Below are 19,068 nucleotides of genomic sequence, written 5' to 3'. Positions count from 1 at the left end.
AAGTAAGTAAGTAAATAACAACAACAACAACAACAACAACAACAACAACAATAATAATAATAATAATAATAATAATATTGATATGATTAACTAACCTACCTCAGCATATTCACAATGTATATTAATGCACAAAAAATGTAATTAATTCAATAAATGGGTAAGAAAATCATAGGAAGCAATGAATAAATAAATGTAAAAATTGACTTAAAATTAAATAGGTAAACAACAACATTGAGCAAATAAATAATCGAATAAATTAACAGATTACCAGAAAATAATGTGCAAATAAATATGTTTAACATTAATAATAACTAGTATGCAATACTATAATACAATACAAAAACAGACTAAATAAACAGATAAATAAAGACATAGCTGAACAGAATATCGATAAGGAAATAAGGAAAGAAAAAATAAATTGTTGAATAAATAAATAATTGGAAAATTTAAAAAAAAGTTGAATAAAGAAAGAGAACAATAAAGATTATTGATGAATACATAGATAATTGAATGAATCTATCAAGCAAGAGATAAAGAAACAGTTTCGAATAATTAAATAACTAAATAAATACTAAGGCTAATAAAAATAACAGTTTCATGGCGTTCAGTGTGGCATTTGACTTGGAAATAACATTTTTAAATCATAAAATGTCAGACGATCCAACAAGCTTTTGGCTTTTATGTTGAAAGGCTAAACCGGATGTGTCGCTGTGTATTCCGGTAGCTTTGACGCAGCCGCAGATCTGATTCCACCTGCAGCAGCAGAAAAGCGGCATCTGATCCTCCGGCACCAGAAAGCAGCGGAACAAAGAAGAAAACCACAGAATCCACTTTTAATTCGACACTGCAAACAAACAGGTAAACAAACACGTAAACAACCGGGTAGAATTTCGTGACGGTTCTCCGCTGTTTGTGTCTGAAATTTTTTTTAAAAAAACGTCTGTTTGCCGGTTAAAGCCGGTTTCTGATTAAAATGAAGCTCAGCGAGTGTCAATATAAAATTCCCAATATTTTTTTTATTACATTTGTGAGCGAACCGGTTTGAATTAATCGTGTAAAAATGCATTTTTACCGGCTGGATGTTCGGTTTGTTCTGCGCCCAGCCAACGCCTCAAACCAAAGCCGATCAATCAGCGGTCAGTCTGCAGATAAAAACCGATAATCGATGAGAAAACGTGACTATTGGTGCTGGTGGAAGCTCCACTGACGGTCAGGATCCCAGAATTAAAGCAGCCCGAAATAAAATGAGCAGAAATGTGAATGGAGTTTGGTGGCAGGTTTATTTCTGTCTGCAGAGAAGCGGTGACCTGGTTTCTGTTTCTGGCTTTTCAGACTATTTTAAATTTGACGCCTGAGAAGCACAACAGCGTTTAAACACATGTCGGTTTGATCTTTAGTAAACATATGAGATTAATTTATTAAAGCAGTGGAGCACAATCAACTGCAAGAGTCAGAAGCTCAGAGTTATTAATGATGCAGGAAGATGACTGTGAAATACACAGCAGGCAGCAAATTCTAGAAACAGCTGCTTTGGTCCTGCTGACTGAATTATTATTATCATATCTGCCATCATTGTATTATTAATAGTGATGCATCAGTGTCCCTCAGCTGTTACTGTTGTAAGTTTAAATCACTTTATATCCATTTTTATATACAGAGACAGAAGATGAATAAGTTCTGATACACAAATCTGTTGTCAGGTTTTGTGTAATCTTTATATTTTGCTTATTATTTAAACATTTATTGAAATGAGACAGAAATTTAAAGGGAAAAAAATCAATATTTGAAATGAGAGCTGAGCTGGTCAGATTTTTATGAGAAGCTTAAAATGTTGGAAGCGTTTTTTTTTTTTTTTTTTTTTTTTTAAAGGTTGTTTTTTATCTTTGGTGTAAAATGTTCATCTTTAAAAAAAACAAGTTGTCAGATGAATGTAGTGGAGCAGAAAGTAGAATATTTCCTTTGAAATGTAGTGGAGTGGAAACAAAATAGTAGCAGAACATGGATATACTCAAGCACAAGTACCTTAAAATTGTATTTAGTTACTTTCCACTGCTGTTATGCTCACAGTTATCCTCGAATGCTGCAATATTTTCTGATCTGAATTTTATTTATAAGAATAAATTACAGTGTTGTATGAATAACAATTACAAAAGATCCATAAAAACACAAGTAAAATCAGTAAATATAATTATTCTTAGCTGTGGCAGACAGATACTTTACTCACGTAAAAGTACTAATGCCACAGTGTAAAATAACTGTTGCAAGTTAAAGTACTATTACCACACTGTAAAATAACTATTTTAGTTTAAGTACTAATGCTGTAGTGTAAAATAACTCTGTTACAAGTTAACGTACATTTTACCACACTGTAAAATAACTCTGCTACAAGTTAAAGTACTAATAACACTGTAAAATACTGTGTTACAAGTGAATATTACATTTTTAAAAAAAATCTCTGTTAGAAGTACTCTTACCATACTGTAAAATAGCTCTGTTACAAATTACAGTACTGTTACTACACTGTAAAATATTGTGTTGTAAGTTAAGGTACTATTCCCACACTGTACAATAACTCTTACAAGTTAAAGTACTATTACTACACTATAAAATACTGTGTTACAAGTTTAAGTACTATTACTACACTTTAAAATACTGTGTTACAAGTTAAAGTACTATTACTACACTATAAAATACTGTTACAAGTTTAAGTACTATTACTACACTATAAAATACTGTGTTATAAGTTAAAGTACTATTACTACACTATAATACTATTTTGTAATGAATAAATCACTAATAAAATTCTAAAATACTCTACTAAACACAATTGAAAGTACTAATACCACATTGTAATAATACTCTGTTATGTTTTAAGGATTTAATAATACTACATTGTTAAAATAATCTATTGCAAGTTAAAGTACAAATACAACTTGTAAGAATATATATATATATATATATATATATATATATATATATATATATATATATGTATCTATTTCAAGTGCCAATTAAAACATTGTAAAATCACTCTTTTGCAAGTTAAAGTACTACTATCACTGTTTAAAAATGCACTATCACAAGTTAAATTGATACCAGCCTATAATATATACAGGTTAAAGTAATATCACATTATAAAAATACTTTTATCACATTGTAAAAGTCCTGAATCCAAGTAAAAGTACACATGTTTTGTAAATGTACTTAGAGGCCTTCCTTTGTAGTAAAGGGGCTCCTGTATATATCAGGGCTAAAATATCTGGGGGCCGGGCCCCTCCAGAGTACTTCTGGGAGTAAAAGTACTCCTTCCTGGTTAAACCTGTGTTCTTCTCCTCTGTCAGATTTTTCCTCTTTTGCTCTGCGCCAAAGTGTTTCATTGTGAAATAATCTGTTGATGTTTGTGTTTCAGACTCAGACATGATGGAGAAATCAAACAGCCAATACGACTCCTTCCTGTTCTGGAGGCAGCCAATCCCGGCCCTCGACCTGTCCGAGCTGGAGGACCTGGGTTTGATTGACAGCCAGTCGGCCAATGGCAGCAAAGGAAAAGACAAGACGTCCCAGAAGTGGAACCGCAACGACGAGGTGAGACGTTTGTGTTCTCAGTCGTCTGTTTACTAATCAGTCAGAATAAATGTGGGGATGAAAAATAGAAAATAAACATGTGATCCCTCCCTCATCCGCCTCCTCACCTCTTCTCGCCCCCCGCAGGGTGATCTGTCGGAGTTTTCCTCCTTCAACTACTGGAGAGCTCCGATCGCTGACGTGGACGCTCTGCTGGCCGACCTCAACCTGCTGCTGTGAACACATCTGAACCTGACATCACATGACCTCTGACCCCAGCATCACATGACCTCTGACTCCAACATCACATTAAAACAAAATCCCAATTCAGATTAAACTCTTATCCTGATTTGGATTAGACTTTAATCCCTGTCCAGATTTAACTCAAGTCTTGATTCAGATTTAACTTTAATCCTGGTTCAGTGTGATCCTAGCACAGAATAAAATCTGATCCTGATTTAGAATTATCTCAGATCTTGGTTCAGATTAAGTGCTAATCTAGATTCAGATTAAACTTCAATTCTGGTTCAGATTAAACTCTAATTCTGGTTCAGATTAAACTTTAATCCAGGCTCAGGTTAAACTTCAATTCTGGTTCAGATTAAATTTATCCTGGTGTAGATTACATTTAAATCCTGGTTTAGATTTAACTTTAATCCTGATTCAGATTAAACTCTGAATATGCATCAGATTAAACTCTGATTCAGGCTCAGATTAAACTTTAATCAAGGCTCAGATTACACTCTAACCCTGGTTCAGATTACAGTCTGAATCGGTGAGAATCAGGTCTTTGCTTTTCACTTTTGTCCAAATTAAACAATCTGAAGCTGCTTTTACAGTAAACCTGATCTTAGACTGTTTACACTGGAATAATGAGAAACCAGATCAGACTGAAGGTTTGAATCCCTTTTGTGGACAAAATAACAGAAACGCTGCATCGAGCTGTTGTTGATCAAATAGTTTCATCAGTGTCTCGTTAACTCAAATGTAATGAATGAAGTCTGTGTGTTTAGATTAATAATTGAGGCCTTATTTCATAATGCTGCTACCTGAACGAAGTCACCTTTAATTTATTACATAAACATCTGAAGAACAAACCATCTTTTCACAGCTGGAAACACAAACCAGATCAGTTCACTTTCACAGTTAAGGGAAAAGGACAATAAGCCCCTGAATATTATGAGATGAGGCCTAAATTTTTTTTCAATTCTGTTGAGGTCTGAGACCCAAATTATGTTTCTTCTGTCGTTCCATCTGTGCCTTTTTTGTTTTTTCCAGAGCTGCTTTGTTAACAGTCACTGTTACCATCCGTCCTGATTATTTATGTAATTATTTATGTATTTATTGATTTATTTATTAGTGCTGCTGTGTTAGTGAGCGAGCCTCGAACGGACTGCACACCTGCCAACAACAATAAAGGAAAAAACGTCCTGTTTTGATCAGAGTCTCTCGTTATTTTCCATCACGTACAATTTTAGATTAAATCACACTGGAAAAATAAAAACATTTTTGAAGAAAAGCTGTTCGGCTGAAAATTTAACCATCCTCAGAGTTTGGATCACCTCAGCTTCTGACTATTAACAGTGGATCTTCTTTTAATCTCCTCTGTTGTTATCATCAACTATGACAGTGACGGTGGGTTAATGCTGAATTAAGAGTGGAACAACTAATTAAACCCTCAGTTGAACCTCAGAAAAAAACAAACATTCGCAGTTTAATTTCTATGAAGTTGTAGTTTAATGAAGTTTTGTACTTTTCTCATTTTAATTAAACACTTTTTTCTCTCATTAACTAGTAAAGCAATGTTGCTGCAACACTACAACGTATAGTAACAAGCAGAAAACATTTTTTTTCTAGGTGTTGACAGTGTTTTCTGATTCATGGCGTGATAAATACAGCAATCTCTTCTGTAAACATCTTTAAGTACGTCAGTAAAATGAAACGTGCGAGGAAACTCAATGATAGAATAACTTGAAGTGTCATATAAATAACAATTACAAAAGATTTGTTTAAAGTAAAATCAGTAAATAAATGAAATAATTATTCTTAGTTGTGTTAGACAGATACTTTACTCAAGTTAAAGTATGAATTCCACACTGTAAAATACTGTGCTACAAGCAAAAGCACCAATATGACATTTAAAAGTTCAGTTACAAGTTAAAAATACTAATACCACACTATAAGAATACTCTGTTACATGTTAAAATGTGAACACTGTAAAAATATTCTGTTACAAGTACACCACTAATGATCTAATAATAATCTGTGACAAGTAAAAGTACAAATACCGCTCTGTAAAAATACTCTATTAAGGCTTAAGGATTTAATAACACCACATTGTTAAAATAGTCTATTTCAAGTTAAAGCGCTAATAAAACATTGTAAAATGTTTCTTTTTCAAGCTACAGTGCTAATATCACAGTGTATAAAAACACAAAGACAAGTTAAAGTGATAATACCACATGGTAAAATACTCTGTTACGCTTTAAGGTAAGAATATCACATTAAGTTCGTCAATAAAATGAAACGAGAATTTTGAAGCCAGCTTTGTCCAATGTTCTATAATTATTCCAGCAGTAGTAATTGTGATATTGTTATATTATACCCTATTCGCCTTTAGTTTCTCTCTGGAATTAAATGAAAGCACATAATTATCTTTAAATAATGTTGCACAAAGAGGGAAGAAGATGCACAGTGTCGTCCTTTTTTAGGAATACACCTGCTTGGAATTATGTTGGCTTCTTAAAATATGGACAGAAAACAAGTCAATTAGGAAGATAAGAGACAAACCGGTTTAGAAAACACATAAAAACCCTTTATTTGTGTTTAAATAAAATGAAAGACTTTTTATTTATTGGTTCAATACAAAAATCTGTATTTGTATTTAAACACACCATACAGTAAATTAAACATTTTGGTCAGGAAAAATCATAAGCAAACTTTTGTGAGTTTTGATAAATGTACTTTAATGTGATAGACAAAGATAAAGCAAACAAAAAACAACATACAAATCAAATTTCAATTATGACAACACATTATTACATTAGATTCATGGAAACTGTCATTTTGTGTTATTTTAAATATAACGACAGATTTGTGCTATTTTTATTGCTCACTGTTTTCTGAACATTGATTAACATCAGATTAGTTATTTCCTTCAGAAAATACTGACAAATGTCCATCAGTGTTTGACAAAGTAAGATAATAAATGCTGTTTTGTCCACAAACCAATAATGTTCAATTTACTGTCATTGAGGAAGAAAGAAACCAGAAAATATTCAAATTTATGAAGTTGAAAACTTATGAATGAACAAAATGGTTGAATAATGATTTAACAATTTCCTACTGTTGTGTGCTTTATTAGACTCTGGTTATCTTTATATCGTGCGTCTGAAAGCTACTGTATTCAAAGATCAACATGGTAGTTTTCATCGGAGCTAAATTCCCATGTTTTGAATCAACAACAGACTCGGAGCGGGCGGGACTTGTGTTGGCTGATTTGCAGTCAGTTTCTGTCCGGACGCTGCTATCCCTCTGCCGATGAATCTGCAGCTCATACTGACCTCAGGTCGGTTCCCCCGCTGTTCTCAGGGAGCCCGCCCACGGGGAGGTTAACTCACTCCGCTTCCACCTCCGGTGTCGCGGGGCCGCCATACTTGTACCAGATAAAACCCGAAAATAAGAGTTTTAAACCGCGTCCTCGACAGGTGAACACCTGGGTACACCTGGTGCACGGCAGGAGGCGAAGAGTCGCGAGAATCTCCGAGAGAAGAAGGTAAAAGTCGCTCCGGTTTAACTTTCTGACAGTCGGGATGCTAACAGCTAAGGGGCTAACGGCTAAGAGGCTAACGTAGCTAGCAGCGAAGAAGAAGACCGAACTTCTTGTCAAGACTTTCAACATAAAGTACAATAAACAAAAATATAAAAGCCGTCTGCTGTAGGCTTTCTTCTCGATTTCAGACGAAGGTAAAAAACACACTTCTGTTGTTATAGTTCGTAAGAAACTGCACAAAAGGTGTTTCAGCTGCTTAATAATTGGAGACAACTTCTCAACTGCTGAGTTCATCCACAACCTGTCAGGTTTAGCTCTAAACAACAATGATCAGAGAATGTGACCAGTACACAGACACTCGTGATCACTTTGACTAATAAACACCACCTTTAAATGCAGATTTAATAAAATAACATGGTGTTACAGATGACAAAAAAAAAAAAAATGAGAACAGGTTGTTGGCTGCTGGATGTCAGTCAGAACCATAACAAGACACCTGGATGTCCACACCTCCACTGTATCAATCAGGCACTGTGATACGACAGACAACCTGCCACTTGATGCTCTGGATGGACTTGTCCAGACAAAGTGATTTTGTCCCTCACAATGTCCTCCAAGCCCCTCAGGCCAAGTGGGACAACATTCCACACGCAGGATCAACAACTTCATTACCTCTCAGCATCACACATTTTGTGGGCTGTTTTAAAATCACTTCGTGAAGCAACAAAATCTGTAACTGAGTTCCTCAACTGTACTGGACATACCTGTGTCAGTGGAACTGTGTCTGACATGCCAGATGTAGGTTGTATAACAACAACCTACCACAGTCAAAATTTCAAGTTTTCCCCAGGATTTGGCTCATGCAGTAAGGCAGCTCTCCTAGGTTTTCTCAGAGAATTATCAATTTTAATCATAGTGCTCACCTCCCTGCATGTAAATATTCCACCACAACTATTCAAACCATCACTATTTTGAGGGAACACTGAAGCTGCATCCTTCATTTAGCCCGCCAGTGACAAGTGCGATTGGTTTAAATAAATTCAAACAAACCAGAGGATTTTTTTTCCGTCTATAAGATTATATATCCTATCGGGGGAAATTATATATGGTGCAACCAGAAAATTATCTACTACAGAATGGGCTGCCAAAACATAAGGATTAATCTGTGAACGGCGTTCTACAAATGACCTGTGGAGGCAGCAGGGCGCCTCTACTGTGTGCCGTCTGCCGCAAATATCCCCAGAAGAAGAAAGAGGCTACATCCATAACATCCAGCCTGGTAGCGACCGCCTCTCGCTAACTTTCCGCAGTAAACAGGCCCGAAGGAGCCCGACAGGCGGTAGTGGCGCCTAATCGGAGTGTTTAGCGAATTTGGAATAAAAGTACGCACATCACTCACCCGTTTCACCGCAGCGCAGAGCGATAAAAGCGCACCAACCCTCCGCACACGGAGCGGGTTGTTGTGTTTAGCCTGCTAGTGTGCTAACATTAGCAGCGAAGAGGGCAGCCCGGCGGGCTCCCAACAAACCTGGACACGGTGAGTAGCCGCACCGCCATCCTCCGTCGGGAGAAACCGATCATTTCTTCTACCTTCACACGGTAAAGAATAAGCAGGACAACGCGGCGGGATTGCGGGTTTCGGCTGCGGGACTCCGGGCAGCCGTTTGACGGTGCGCGCTTGAAGAACGCTAGTTAACCGGATGTGGAAGTGGTTTTTTCTCCGCGTGTAAAATAGGAAATTTCTGTGACTTCCCCCGGAAAACCAACAACTTAATATCAAACGGTTTCCTGTCGGTGTTACTGTAAATGTTTGGGTGGCGGAGGCTGCAGGTTTACACGGTGGAGGTGCCAGATAACGGCTCAGAGAGGGCACGGCGGGGTACGTGGCACATGGCGGACTCTTTTCTGTCCGCGAAGGCGCGTAAAATGGCTCCTCGGCCGCGGAGAGAAAACCCTCGTCCCTCTCCGCTGTTTCGCAATAACAAGTGCTGTGTAGCGACACAGGTTCCATTATCGGACACGATGTTCTGCGAAAATAAAAGCATTATGTCGAGTTAAAAACTCAAATAGTCCACTCACACCAGTGTCAGTCATCAAACCCGGTTACATTTTGTGTATATGACGTTATTTTATGCAGTTTTAGCTCGTCGATTTTGTTAGCGCCCAGAACGTTCCCAGGTGTGAATCAATTATCGGACACATGTCGATTTGTGTTGTTCTTTTCACTTCTTCAACAGCGAGTTAATCAAGTCCACAGCTTGACTCTTCTTCTTAAAATCCACGCGGCAAAGAAATAATACTAGCTGTACATAGTAAAAACTTTTTAACGAGTTTGATCAGATAAGGTAGTATGAATAGAGGTTGTGTCCGAAAATGGACACGTAGCCGTTAGCTTCAGCTAACATTTCAGTGAGGAGGGGGAGGCGAGCAAAAATACTAAATGTTGGCTAAATTCTGTAACGTTAAAAAAAAGCGAGCTCAATAAATGGAAAAAAAATAGCATTAATATTTTTGAGTTTGTTTAAAAGCAACCAGTGAAATAGAAAATAGATTTTATTTGTATGTAATTTTATTGACTTTTAAATGTATTAGCAAAAGTTTGTTTTAGGCTTTAAAATGTCAGCTGTCGGAGAAAAACACGTGTCACCCTGCAGAATTTGTGAATTTTTGTATTTGTATAATTAAAGTTCAGATAAACAGAAAAATATTCCATAGAAAAGAACAGCAGCATATTTAAATTAGAAAAGCTAAAAACCACAGATTTTGCTGTTAGAAAAATATTTTTAAAAATTCAAGACTGATCCTTCTATTCATGTATTTTTCTGTCAGGAGTTGTCAATAAATTATCAGTGTGGTTGAACAGAAACAGATTTTTGTAGGTTACAGTGTCTTAGTTTACATTGATTTAGGATTGTTTAAAATGTATAAACGGTGCAATAGAAAAACCTGTGCAGCTGTACAGTTTTGCTTTTGCGTAACTTAGGTGAATTTTCCAGGTAACAACTGTTTGTCTGTACGGTGTCAGCCGTGAGTGAAAAACACAGGTCACACCGCAGAGTTTTGTGCATTTCTATATTCCAACATTCAGTTTTGTCTGATAAACACAAACATGTTCAATTTATCATCAGCAAAGAGAAATAAAAACAGCAGGTTTATGTTCACAAAATTGAATCCATTGTTATTTATATCAAACAGATAGGTGATTAATCATCCTATATATACTGTTAATTGTTTGGTGTGTAATCTTTAACCTCCTCTGTCTCTCCTCTGTTTTATTCATGTATCGGTTAGTCTTGGTGCTTCATTGATTGTAAGCAAAAGTTCGAACATACATGTACTCAGACAAAAAAGATGTCTGATACTAGCAAAAAAATACCACAAGACTGTGACATCTTCATGAAGATATATATATATATATATATATATATATATATATATATATATATATATATATATATATATATACATACATACACACACACACACATATATATATATATATACACATATATATATATACACACACATATGTATATGTATATATATATATATATATATATATATATATATATATATATAGACTTTTTTTGTGGTATTACAAAGAAAATCATCACATTTATGAAGCCAAACAATCAGTTTGGTAGCTCGAATAGTTGCAGATTCATCAACTGGTCTTTACAGGATTTGACAGGAGGGAAGTGAATAACAGCTTTTGAATGTTCTTACTTTATTCATATGATTTTTAGAGCTTTGTCTGTTTGTGCATATTAATTTGGGATGGATTAACTGGTTATTTAGATGTTTGTTAAGTTTGAAGAAGCTTTATTACAGTTCAGGACACAGATATTACTTCATAATGAGAACTGATCGCTTGTGTTGATTAATGTGTTAGATGTCACTGGTGGACCTGGGGAAGCGACTGCTGGAGGCGGCTCGGAAAGGTCAGGACGATGAGGTCCGAAACCTGATGGCCAATGGAGCTCCGTTCACGACAGACTGGGTGAGACGTCAGCAACAGTTCGTTTGTTTCTATCAAAATGGTTCTTAAACTCTGAATTATAAATCCTTAAAACAAAAATTCCTGATTTTAACATTCTCCCTCATACATGCAGCAAATTTCTGGCTGATTAGTTAAAGCAGGTTTTGTAGAACGATGGAACAGCACTTAAACATTCCCAATTTTACATGTTTGTAGCATATAAACTGCTTAGTATACACAAGCGGACAATGCCAGAATAAGTTGATCAGCTGGGGATAAATTGAGACTGTCCTGTGATTCCTGCAGCTGGGGACGTCCCCTCTTCATCTGGCCGCTCAGCACGGACATTATTCCACCGCCGACGTCCTGCTGAGAGCCGGCGTCAGCAGAGACGCCCGGACCAAAGTGGACAGAACCCCGCTGCACATGGCCGCCGCTGAGGGACACACAGTCATCGTAGAGCTGCTGGTCCGGGTAGGAGCTGGTTTATTGAAAAAGTTTCTTTAACTAATTGTCAGCTATGTTAACAATCAATAATCAATCAATCATTGAATGAACAAAGTAGTGGATGCATTTCCATATGCTAGCAAAACCATTTTTAATCACTGAGACTTAATATTATCTGTGATATTAGGTCAGTCACGCTACGGATTAAAGATACAACAAATAAATGGAATAATTAGTTCACTGTGGTCAATATAAGTCCTTCTGCTGGAAACAGCTGCTTAACTGGAACAGATATCCTTAAATACTGTTGCAGCAACTTATCAGTCCACAAAATCTGTCAGTATGTACTGCCACCTCTAAAATGTATTTGTACTCGGAGGAGAACATCGAATGCACACCTCATCACTTTAGTTTGAATGTTGTGATAAGCAAGTAATCAGAGTCCTTCTGCTCTTGAACACTAGCAGCGCCTCTACTGACAGTCAACTACCAGCCTGTATTAGCACTTACAAAACCTAGCTTAGCACGAGCCTCAGGTACATAGCTAGCTAGGGTCCATCAACTTTTTCCCAGGGTCTCTTTCTGCCAAACTGGTCTGAAGTTCACTTGTTTATGATCTTTTTTGGCCCTTCATTTTGACAGCAGCAATAAATGTATTCAGGAAAGAGAGTACAAATACATTTTAGAGATGAAATGCAGCGAAGGTTCACTTGGCCAGGAATCAAACAAGGGACTCACTGCTGGCAGCATTTGCACCCTTGTGTTATGTTTCACAATCACTCAGCCAGCGGGTCAGCTCCTTAAACTCATTGTGATGCATAAAAAATGTATTTAGTAGCACTAGATTCAGAATTAATCTTTGCACGTTTGACATTTTTGCTTGAAGTCTGCCTCAGTCAATAATCAGAATATTTGACGATGAATTCTCAGTCGATCTTAATCGAGCAATTGCTGACCACCTCTTTGAATATCTGCTTTCAGTGCGGCGCAGACATCAACGCCAAAGACATGCTGAAGATGACGGCTCTGCACTGGGCGGCGCAGCACGGACATCACAGTGTGGTCGAGACCCTCATCAAACATGGTGCCGATGTGCATGCGCTCAGTAAATTCGACAAGACGCCATTCGACATCGCTGTCGACATCCAGAACACCGAGCTGATGCTGATGCTGCAGGTGAGACAAAATTTGAAAAATCTGAATACTTTAGTCTGGAGGCTGAGACACAGAAAAGACCTTTGTTTACTGTGTTTGTAATGGTGGACTAATCAAAAGTTTCACCTTTGTGTGTGCAGGAGGGCATGCAGAACCAGGTCAACATGAATCAGGTGAACATGAACCAGGTGAGTATGAACGTGGAGACGAGCGGCACCACCAACCAGCCTCAGTTCATCATCCAGGGAATACCTGCCATACAAGGGGGTGTGGTCAACCTGGCCGAGCTCCTCAACAAGGCCAACGCAGGTATGAAAACACACACACACTCGCAGACACACATCAGCTTTACCCCTTTGCTGCCTGTAGATTTGGTGTTTGTTCTAACTTTTATGTGTCTTCAGGGGATTCAGAGGAGGCGATGGCTGCCAGTGCTCTGGATTCCAACATCCAGCATGCCGCTGTCGTCAACGAGGGGGGTCAGAGGGTCATCACCATAGTAACAGACCAGCACGGCAATCTGCAGACCACCGGAGGAATGGCACAACCATTCTTTGTCACCATGCAACATGGGCAGCAGAGTACGACACAGACGTCTCCTATCAGGTTGTGGGGAGTCTGGAGGATGTTTACGTGCTGCTGACTTTTTGTTTGTTTGTTTTCAGTGCTGGCGGTGCCGGCCAACACGGTGACAGAGGAAGTAGTGACGGAGGAGCCTCAGCCGCCACCATCCAGGAAGAGGAAGCTGGAAGTGACCAACAACCACAACGATGGAGGAGAGACGGTAAGCAGAGCTACAGCTCCACTACTCCAAAATCTGTTGATTGCCTGAATTTTTCACATCTCACTCTGACAGTAGTTAAACTTATTGATTCATTTCTGTATTTCTTGTATGAGATAAAGTAAAGCCGCAAAAAAGAAAAAAGTTTATAACATGGAAGCAGCAGTTTTTTATTTTGCTTGTACAATTTTTTAAATTGTTTCAACTTGCGTTATCCTGTAAAGTAGGGGTGTCAAACAAACAGCCCGCAGTACAAAACCGGCCCACCAGAAGGACCAATCCTGTCCGCGGGATGACTTTGCGAAGTGTAAAAATTACAAAGATGTCATTAACGGCAATCCTTCAATAGAAGTCACTGCTATTTTAGATGTGTCCACTCTAATGGCACAACTTTTATGTATATTTGTTGTATATGTTTTATACATTTACAAGGCAGGGGGACAGCTTAAACTTCTTCCTTAGTAGTTCCCATTTAATTTGTATGGTGTGTCAGTTCAGGTGGTCGAGGGAAATGAATGTAAATTTATAATCATTTCTAGATCTTGACAAGTTGTAAAATACTATATTGTTCAGTTCCAGATGCCTGTGACTGAATGTTTTATGCCTTTGTAGATACTCTGTGATCTGTATGTTGTAATGCACAAATGATAAACTGAGGCATAATATTGTTGAAATTGCACTTATTTTTCTAAAGGAATTTCAGGTTGTTCATATTTTTTTTTTCAAAAGGATAGTTCATTAAATGTGAACTTTTTCAGAATGTACTTTTGTGCACTAAAACAAAAGGAAACGCTTGGAGTTGTGGTTATTTATAGGTTATTATGCTCTAGGGCTGCCACAAACGACGCGTCGACTAATCGCCTGAGCACGATACGTCATCAAAAGCGGAAGTGAGCGCGCAATGCAACAGAAATCACCGTCCGAGTGGAGCGCGGAACACGCATGGACATCCACGCTGTATCGTGCATATATAGTATATGCATATATTATATATGCACAATACTGCGTGGACATCCGCGTTTACGATACAGCGCGGACATCCGCGCCGCATCATGCATATACTATATATGCACGATACAGCGCGGATGTCCATGCATGTTCCGCGCTCCACTCGGACGGTGATTTCTGTTGCATTGCGCGCTCACTTCCGCTTTTGATGACGTATCGTGCTCAGGCGATTAGCCGACGCGTCATTTGTGGCAGCCCTATTATGCTCTGATTTTACTGGTCCGGCCCAATTGATCAAATTGGGCTGAATGTGGCCCCTGAACTAAAATGAGTTTGACACTCTGCTGTAAAGGATTGTGTGACTGATCTTCTCCGTCTTCTTCAGGAGTTGTTGCAGAGGCAGCTGCAGGAGGCCAACAGGAAGGCTCAGGAGTACCGACAGCAGCTGCTGCGTAAAGAGCAGGAGGCTGAGGAGTATCGCATCAAGCTGGAGGCCATGGCCCAGAGTCAGGCCAACAGCACCAACGCCAACAACGCCACCAGCGCCGCCGCCAACGCCGCTAGCCCTGAGGAGGTGGTGGGAGGGGAGGAGGACGAGGACGAGGGAGCCTCCGGCGTGGTGGAGGAGGAGGGAGAGATGGTGGTGCTGCAGGAGGGAGGTATCATCATGGAGGGGGAAGAGGGTCAGGTGACGCTGGTGGAAACCGGGGGAGAGACAACGGAGGTCAGCTCCTAACAGTGAGGGAGGGGTGAGGAGAGGGAGACATAGACGAAAGGACTCATTGAAACAGGAGGTGGTTGGTTTGACTCCTGCAAGTTTGCATCCCATTTAACGGAGAGAGAGGTAGAGGGGGAGGAGCCGAGTCGTGGCAGGAAGTGCATACCATTTTGAATCCCCACAAACATCTGATAGCTACGTGGGAGAGAGGAGAAACAAAATGGCCTTCTCAGAGAAAGACAGATTGATGATGGATTAAACCTGATAGTGGAGTTTAACTCTGCACCATTTTGAATCCCCACAAAGATCAAATGCCACGATGGGAGAGCGGACAAATGAAGTTGTTCCCAATCAGTAAAAACTGGTGGAGTACTAACGATGATGGTGGAGTTTAGTTTTGCACCATTTTCAATCCCTGAATGAATTAATACCAACACAGCAGGAAGATGAGGAGCAACACGGTGGAGGGCTTGAGACAAATCACCGTTTTCAGTTCCTGCTTGTTGTTTCTTTGTTTCGTATTGTTTTTTCACTGAATGCCTCCTTAAACTGGATGCAAAATGGTTGCTGCAGAGATGGGACCTTCACTAAAAGGCACGTTTACTTATGTTTTTCATTTTACCTGCAATCAGTGATCCAACTCAAACAGTGATGAGGGATTTGGGAGAGCCCTTCCTGTCGGCAGCCATTTGTTTCCTGCAACATTTTGCCTCCCTCAACCCGGAGTGAGTGTTTTTGAACACATCACTGAACTGAGCCCATTTGCTTTATGTTACAGTATCATACAGCAGGAATTTAGCGTTTTAGTTCGTCCTTTTGAAAGTTTCCACTCTTGATATTTGGATGCCATTGCAGATCCCGTTACACCCATTTTTACCATTTAATTTTTCTGAAATTCAGTTTTTCTGTGCGGTTTTTCATCAGGTAATTGCTGAATCACCACATCCATCTGTCTGATGCCTTGATAAATCTGGACCATGTTGCTCTGTTTAACACCATTTTGCTTCCCTTTAACAGTAAAGCAAAGTGAAGCCAGAACTGGGAGCTGTGAAAACAAAGAGAAGCCTATTTTTCAGGAATGTTTGGACACTACATTCACTCCCTCTGAACTGCTCTCCTGCTTGTATCTCCTTTTGTTTTTTTGTTGTTTATGATTAGTTTTGTTTTGGACTTTTTCATCATGTTTTACAGCGGAACATCGTCATATGATCCCTTATTGTTCGTTTAAGCACCAAACAATGTTTCCCATTTCTTTCTGGAGATTTAATCCAATGTTAAGTGGGGAGTCCAAATGGCCTTGCTGGAGCTTTTTGACAAGCAAAGGGAATCATTTCCGGACTGCAGCGCTATACTTCTCGACTCATTTCCAGTATTTTTTGGTCAAAATGTTGACTAATGTCTTGTGTGTGTTCCCATGCTGACTCTTGAGTTTCGCAGAATCTTGGTAAGAACCAGATCCATCATAGAAAATCTCATTTAGTAATTACCATGATTTTGTTTCCTCCGTCAGGTGGGTGTGACAGGGCTGACTGGGGCCAGGTATAGGACTGCTGAATAATCATTTCTAAAATTGGTCCAGAATATTTTATTAATTGTTTAGTTATAAATGGACCCAGAGATACATTAATAGTAAATACAGAAAATTTGCAAATATATTGGCGTTAATGTTCTAATAATCCAGTTTTCTCTAGTTAATTGCCAGTTGACATAAAATGTGTTGCTACCACTGGTTGGTAGATAGAGCAGTATTTCTGTTGGCTGACGGTGAACATGCCCACATTAATTCAATCCACCAGAATTACTTTAAACAGAAGGTGGTGCGCATGTTTACAGGATACATTTACAGTTTTTACACTTGCTCTGAGTGTTTTTTTACTGTTATAAAAAACGATTAACTTCACGGAAAAGGGAAACACATTTTCTAAAGAAGTTCCGACGTAGGAAACATTTAACTCACATGATTAATCAAAGAGCTTAAAACTTAAGCAGCTGACATGAAAGAATAATTACAACTTGAAACAACTGAAAACAGTACCTGAAGATTTCTCTCCATTCTTTATTTATAGATGGACAAAGTTTTTTGTTTATTCTTGTTCAAGGTTTTTTAGCACTTGGCAAAGACCTCGTTTTGCTTCTGGCTGCTTCTGCTCTGTTTCTTATAGTTATGCCTCATGCAGCCAATAGCAACACTATGCAGTCTAGTTTATTCCATCCACAGCAGTTAATGGAAACATGCTCAAGTTACATTTTGTTACAAAGTTTGCTTCTAATTTACTTCACATTTATATGGAAACATAGTACCTGTAATCAGTTAAACTGACACAAAGAGCATCACTGTAGCTTTTAGGCTGCAGGGCCCGACTTCCCTAAATTCAACCTTTTGTCTGGAAGTTTCTCTGCGTTAACTCATCGTGATCTGTGCTGACGTACCAGAATGTGGCCTGTTAGTTGTAAAATCTCTAGTTGTGCTGCATCCTGCTTTTTGTCGTCCAAAAACTGTAGCAAAACAAGCAGTTTGCAGCTGCAGGGTTTTAAAAACATCACCTGTAGAAAACCGTGAATCAGTGACGATCAAGTTCCTGAACCTTGAATTACCTCTGAGCAGGGAGCTTTATCAAGACCCTGGTTTCTCTGCATGTTTGAGTCGATGAAGTGAGCCATCTGCATTACTGCATGATTAAAATGTACCTGTTTTCCTTTTGTTTACCTCCTTTACTTGGAGGTTAAACACCTGAAGCGACAGGTACGCTCTCTATGAGGCTTCTCTGAGCCCAGTTCAGCCCTGTCTGCTCCCACAGTGGAAAACCAGTTATTGACCTGTCAGCTCATATCCATGTTTGGTACCTGTTTAAACTCATCTGTAACCTTCCTTTCCTTCCTACTTCCTCTTATTCTGCATCCTTTCAGTTATAGTTATTTTTATAAGCTCAGTGAAGCCAACCTTTTTGTATGTACATATAAAATTGTATTTTTTTAACTGTATCTGAATGCTTCAACATGATGGTGACGGCTGCCTGCATTGGTAATCTGAAATATAAACACTTGTTTTTTCCAATAACAACTTCTTTGTTGGGTTATTATGCTTTTAGGGCAACACCTGAGAGCTGCGAAAGGCATTCACTGACCCCACCTGAAATCATTTATTCATGAGCTTTCTATAGTTATTGCAGCTCAGGGACTGTAAGACTCACCGCATCTGTTTAGATCTTTTACAAACATGAACATTCAGTTATAATCCATCATTTTTCTCAATCTAGAAATGCATAAATATTTGTCCAACTAAGAAACTAAATAGTGTACTGGTATAGGAATAATGTGAAATATATTTCTACACTATTTTTCTATTTCTACATTTATTTCTGCAGATCTATGCCTTTTTCTATTTCTGCATTTTTCTATTTTTTTTACATATTTCATAATTTCTTCAGTTATTTATTTATGCATTTTTACTTTTTTCTATTTTTCTATTTACTTTCTCTATTTCTACACTTTTTCTATTTCTATGTTTATTTGTGTATTTCTACACTTTTTTCTATTTCTAGATTTATTTCTGTATTTTTACACAGTTTTTTGTATTTCCACATTTATTATTTTTACCTTGTTATTTTTTTATCTCTACATTTATTTATGTATTTCTACATGATTTATTTTTTCAACATTTTCTACATTTATTAATTTATGGTTAAGGGTTTATTTATTTTCTT

At 38.2% G+C, this 19,068-nt stretch overlaps 2 protein-coding genes across 4 annotated transcripts; both read left to right on the top strand.

The window, feature by feature from the left end:
- The first annotated feature begins 713 nt into the window (after positions 1–713).
- Positions 714–5,003, top strand: mllt11 (MLLT11 transcription factor 7 cofactor). The gene is made up of 3 exons (XM_023261002.3): positions 714–858; positions 3,410–3,585; positions 3,712–5,003. Exons 2-3 carry the CDS (start codon positions 3,418–3,420, stop codon positions 3,802–3,804), a joined length of 261 nt encoding a protein of 86 aa, XP_023116770.1. The 5' UTR covers positions 714–858; positions 3,410–3,417; the 3' UTR covers positions 3,805–5,003.
- Positions 5,004–7,181: 2,178 nt separating this feature from the next.
- gabpb2a (GA binding protein transcription factor subunit beta 2a) lies at positions 7,182–18,425 on the top strand. Of its 3 annotated transcripts, none has more exons than XM_023260995.3 (8): positions 7,182–7,339; positions 11,229–11,336; positions 11,622–11,789; positions 12,744–12,938; positions 13,058–13,226; positions 13,322–13,498; positions 13,583–13,701; positions 15,032–18,425. In XM_023260995.3, exons 2-8 carry the CDS (start codon positions 11,229–11,231, stop codon positions 15,380–15,382), a joined length of 1,287 nt encoding a protein of 428 aa, XP_023116763.1. In that variant the 5' UTR covers positions 7,182–7,339; the 3' UTR covers positions 15,383–18,425. The 3 variants fall into 3 exon arrangements, with proteins under 3 accessions (XP_023116763.1, XP_023116762.1, XP_054874205.1); XM_023260994.3 differs by lacking the exon at positions 7,182–7,339 and adding an exon at positions 8,588–8,873; XM_055018230.1 differs by lacking the exon at positions 7,182–7,339 and adding an exon at positions 9,062–9,215.
- Positions 18,426–19,068: the final 643 nt, after the last annotated feature.

Source organism: Amphiprion ocellaris, chromosome 15 (assembly GCF_022539595.1).
Source record: "Amphiprion ocellaris isolate individual 3 ecotype Okinawa chromosome 15, ASM2253959v1, whole genome shotgun sequence".
NCBI lineage: Eukaryota > Metazoa > Chordata > Actinopteri > Pomacentridae > Amphiprion > Amphiprion ocellaris.
The sequence above is the reverse complement of the archived record's forward strand: the minus strand, read 5'-3'. Positions and strand labels throughout refer to the sequence as shown.

Coding starts and splice junctions, on each gene's coding strand:
- mllt11 (XM_023261002.3), top strand. CDS start 3,418: ATGATGGAGAAATCAAACAGCCAATACGACTCCTTCCTGTTCTGGAGG. Junction 3,586..3,711: donor AGTGGAACCGCAACGACGAG/GTGAGACGTTTG, acceptor CGCCCCCCGCAG/GGTGATCTGTCGGAGTTTTC.
- gabpb2a (XM_023260995.3), top strand. CDS start 11,229: ATGTCACTGGTGGACCTGGGGAAGCGACTGCTGGAGGCGGCTCGGAAA. Junction 11,337..11,621: donor CTCCGTTCACGACAGACTGG/GTGAGACGTCAG, acceptor TGATTCCTGCAG/CTGGGGACGTCCCCTCTTCA. Junction 13,702..15,031: donor ACAACGATGGAGGAGAGACG/GTAAGCAGAGCT, acceptor CGTCTTCTTCAG/GAGTTGTTGCAGAGGCAGCT.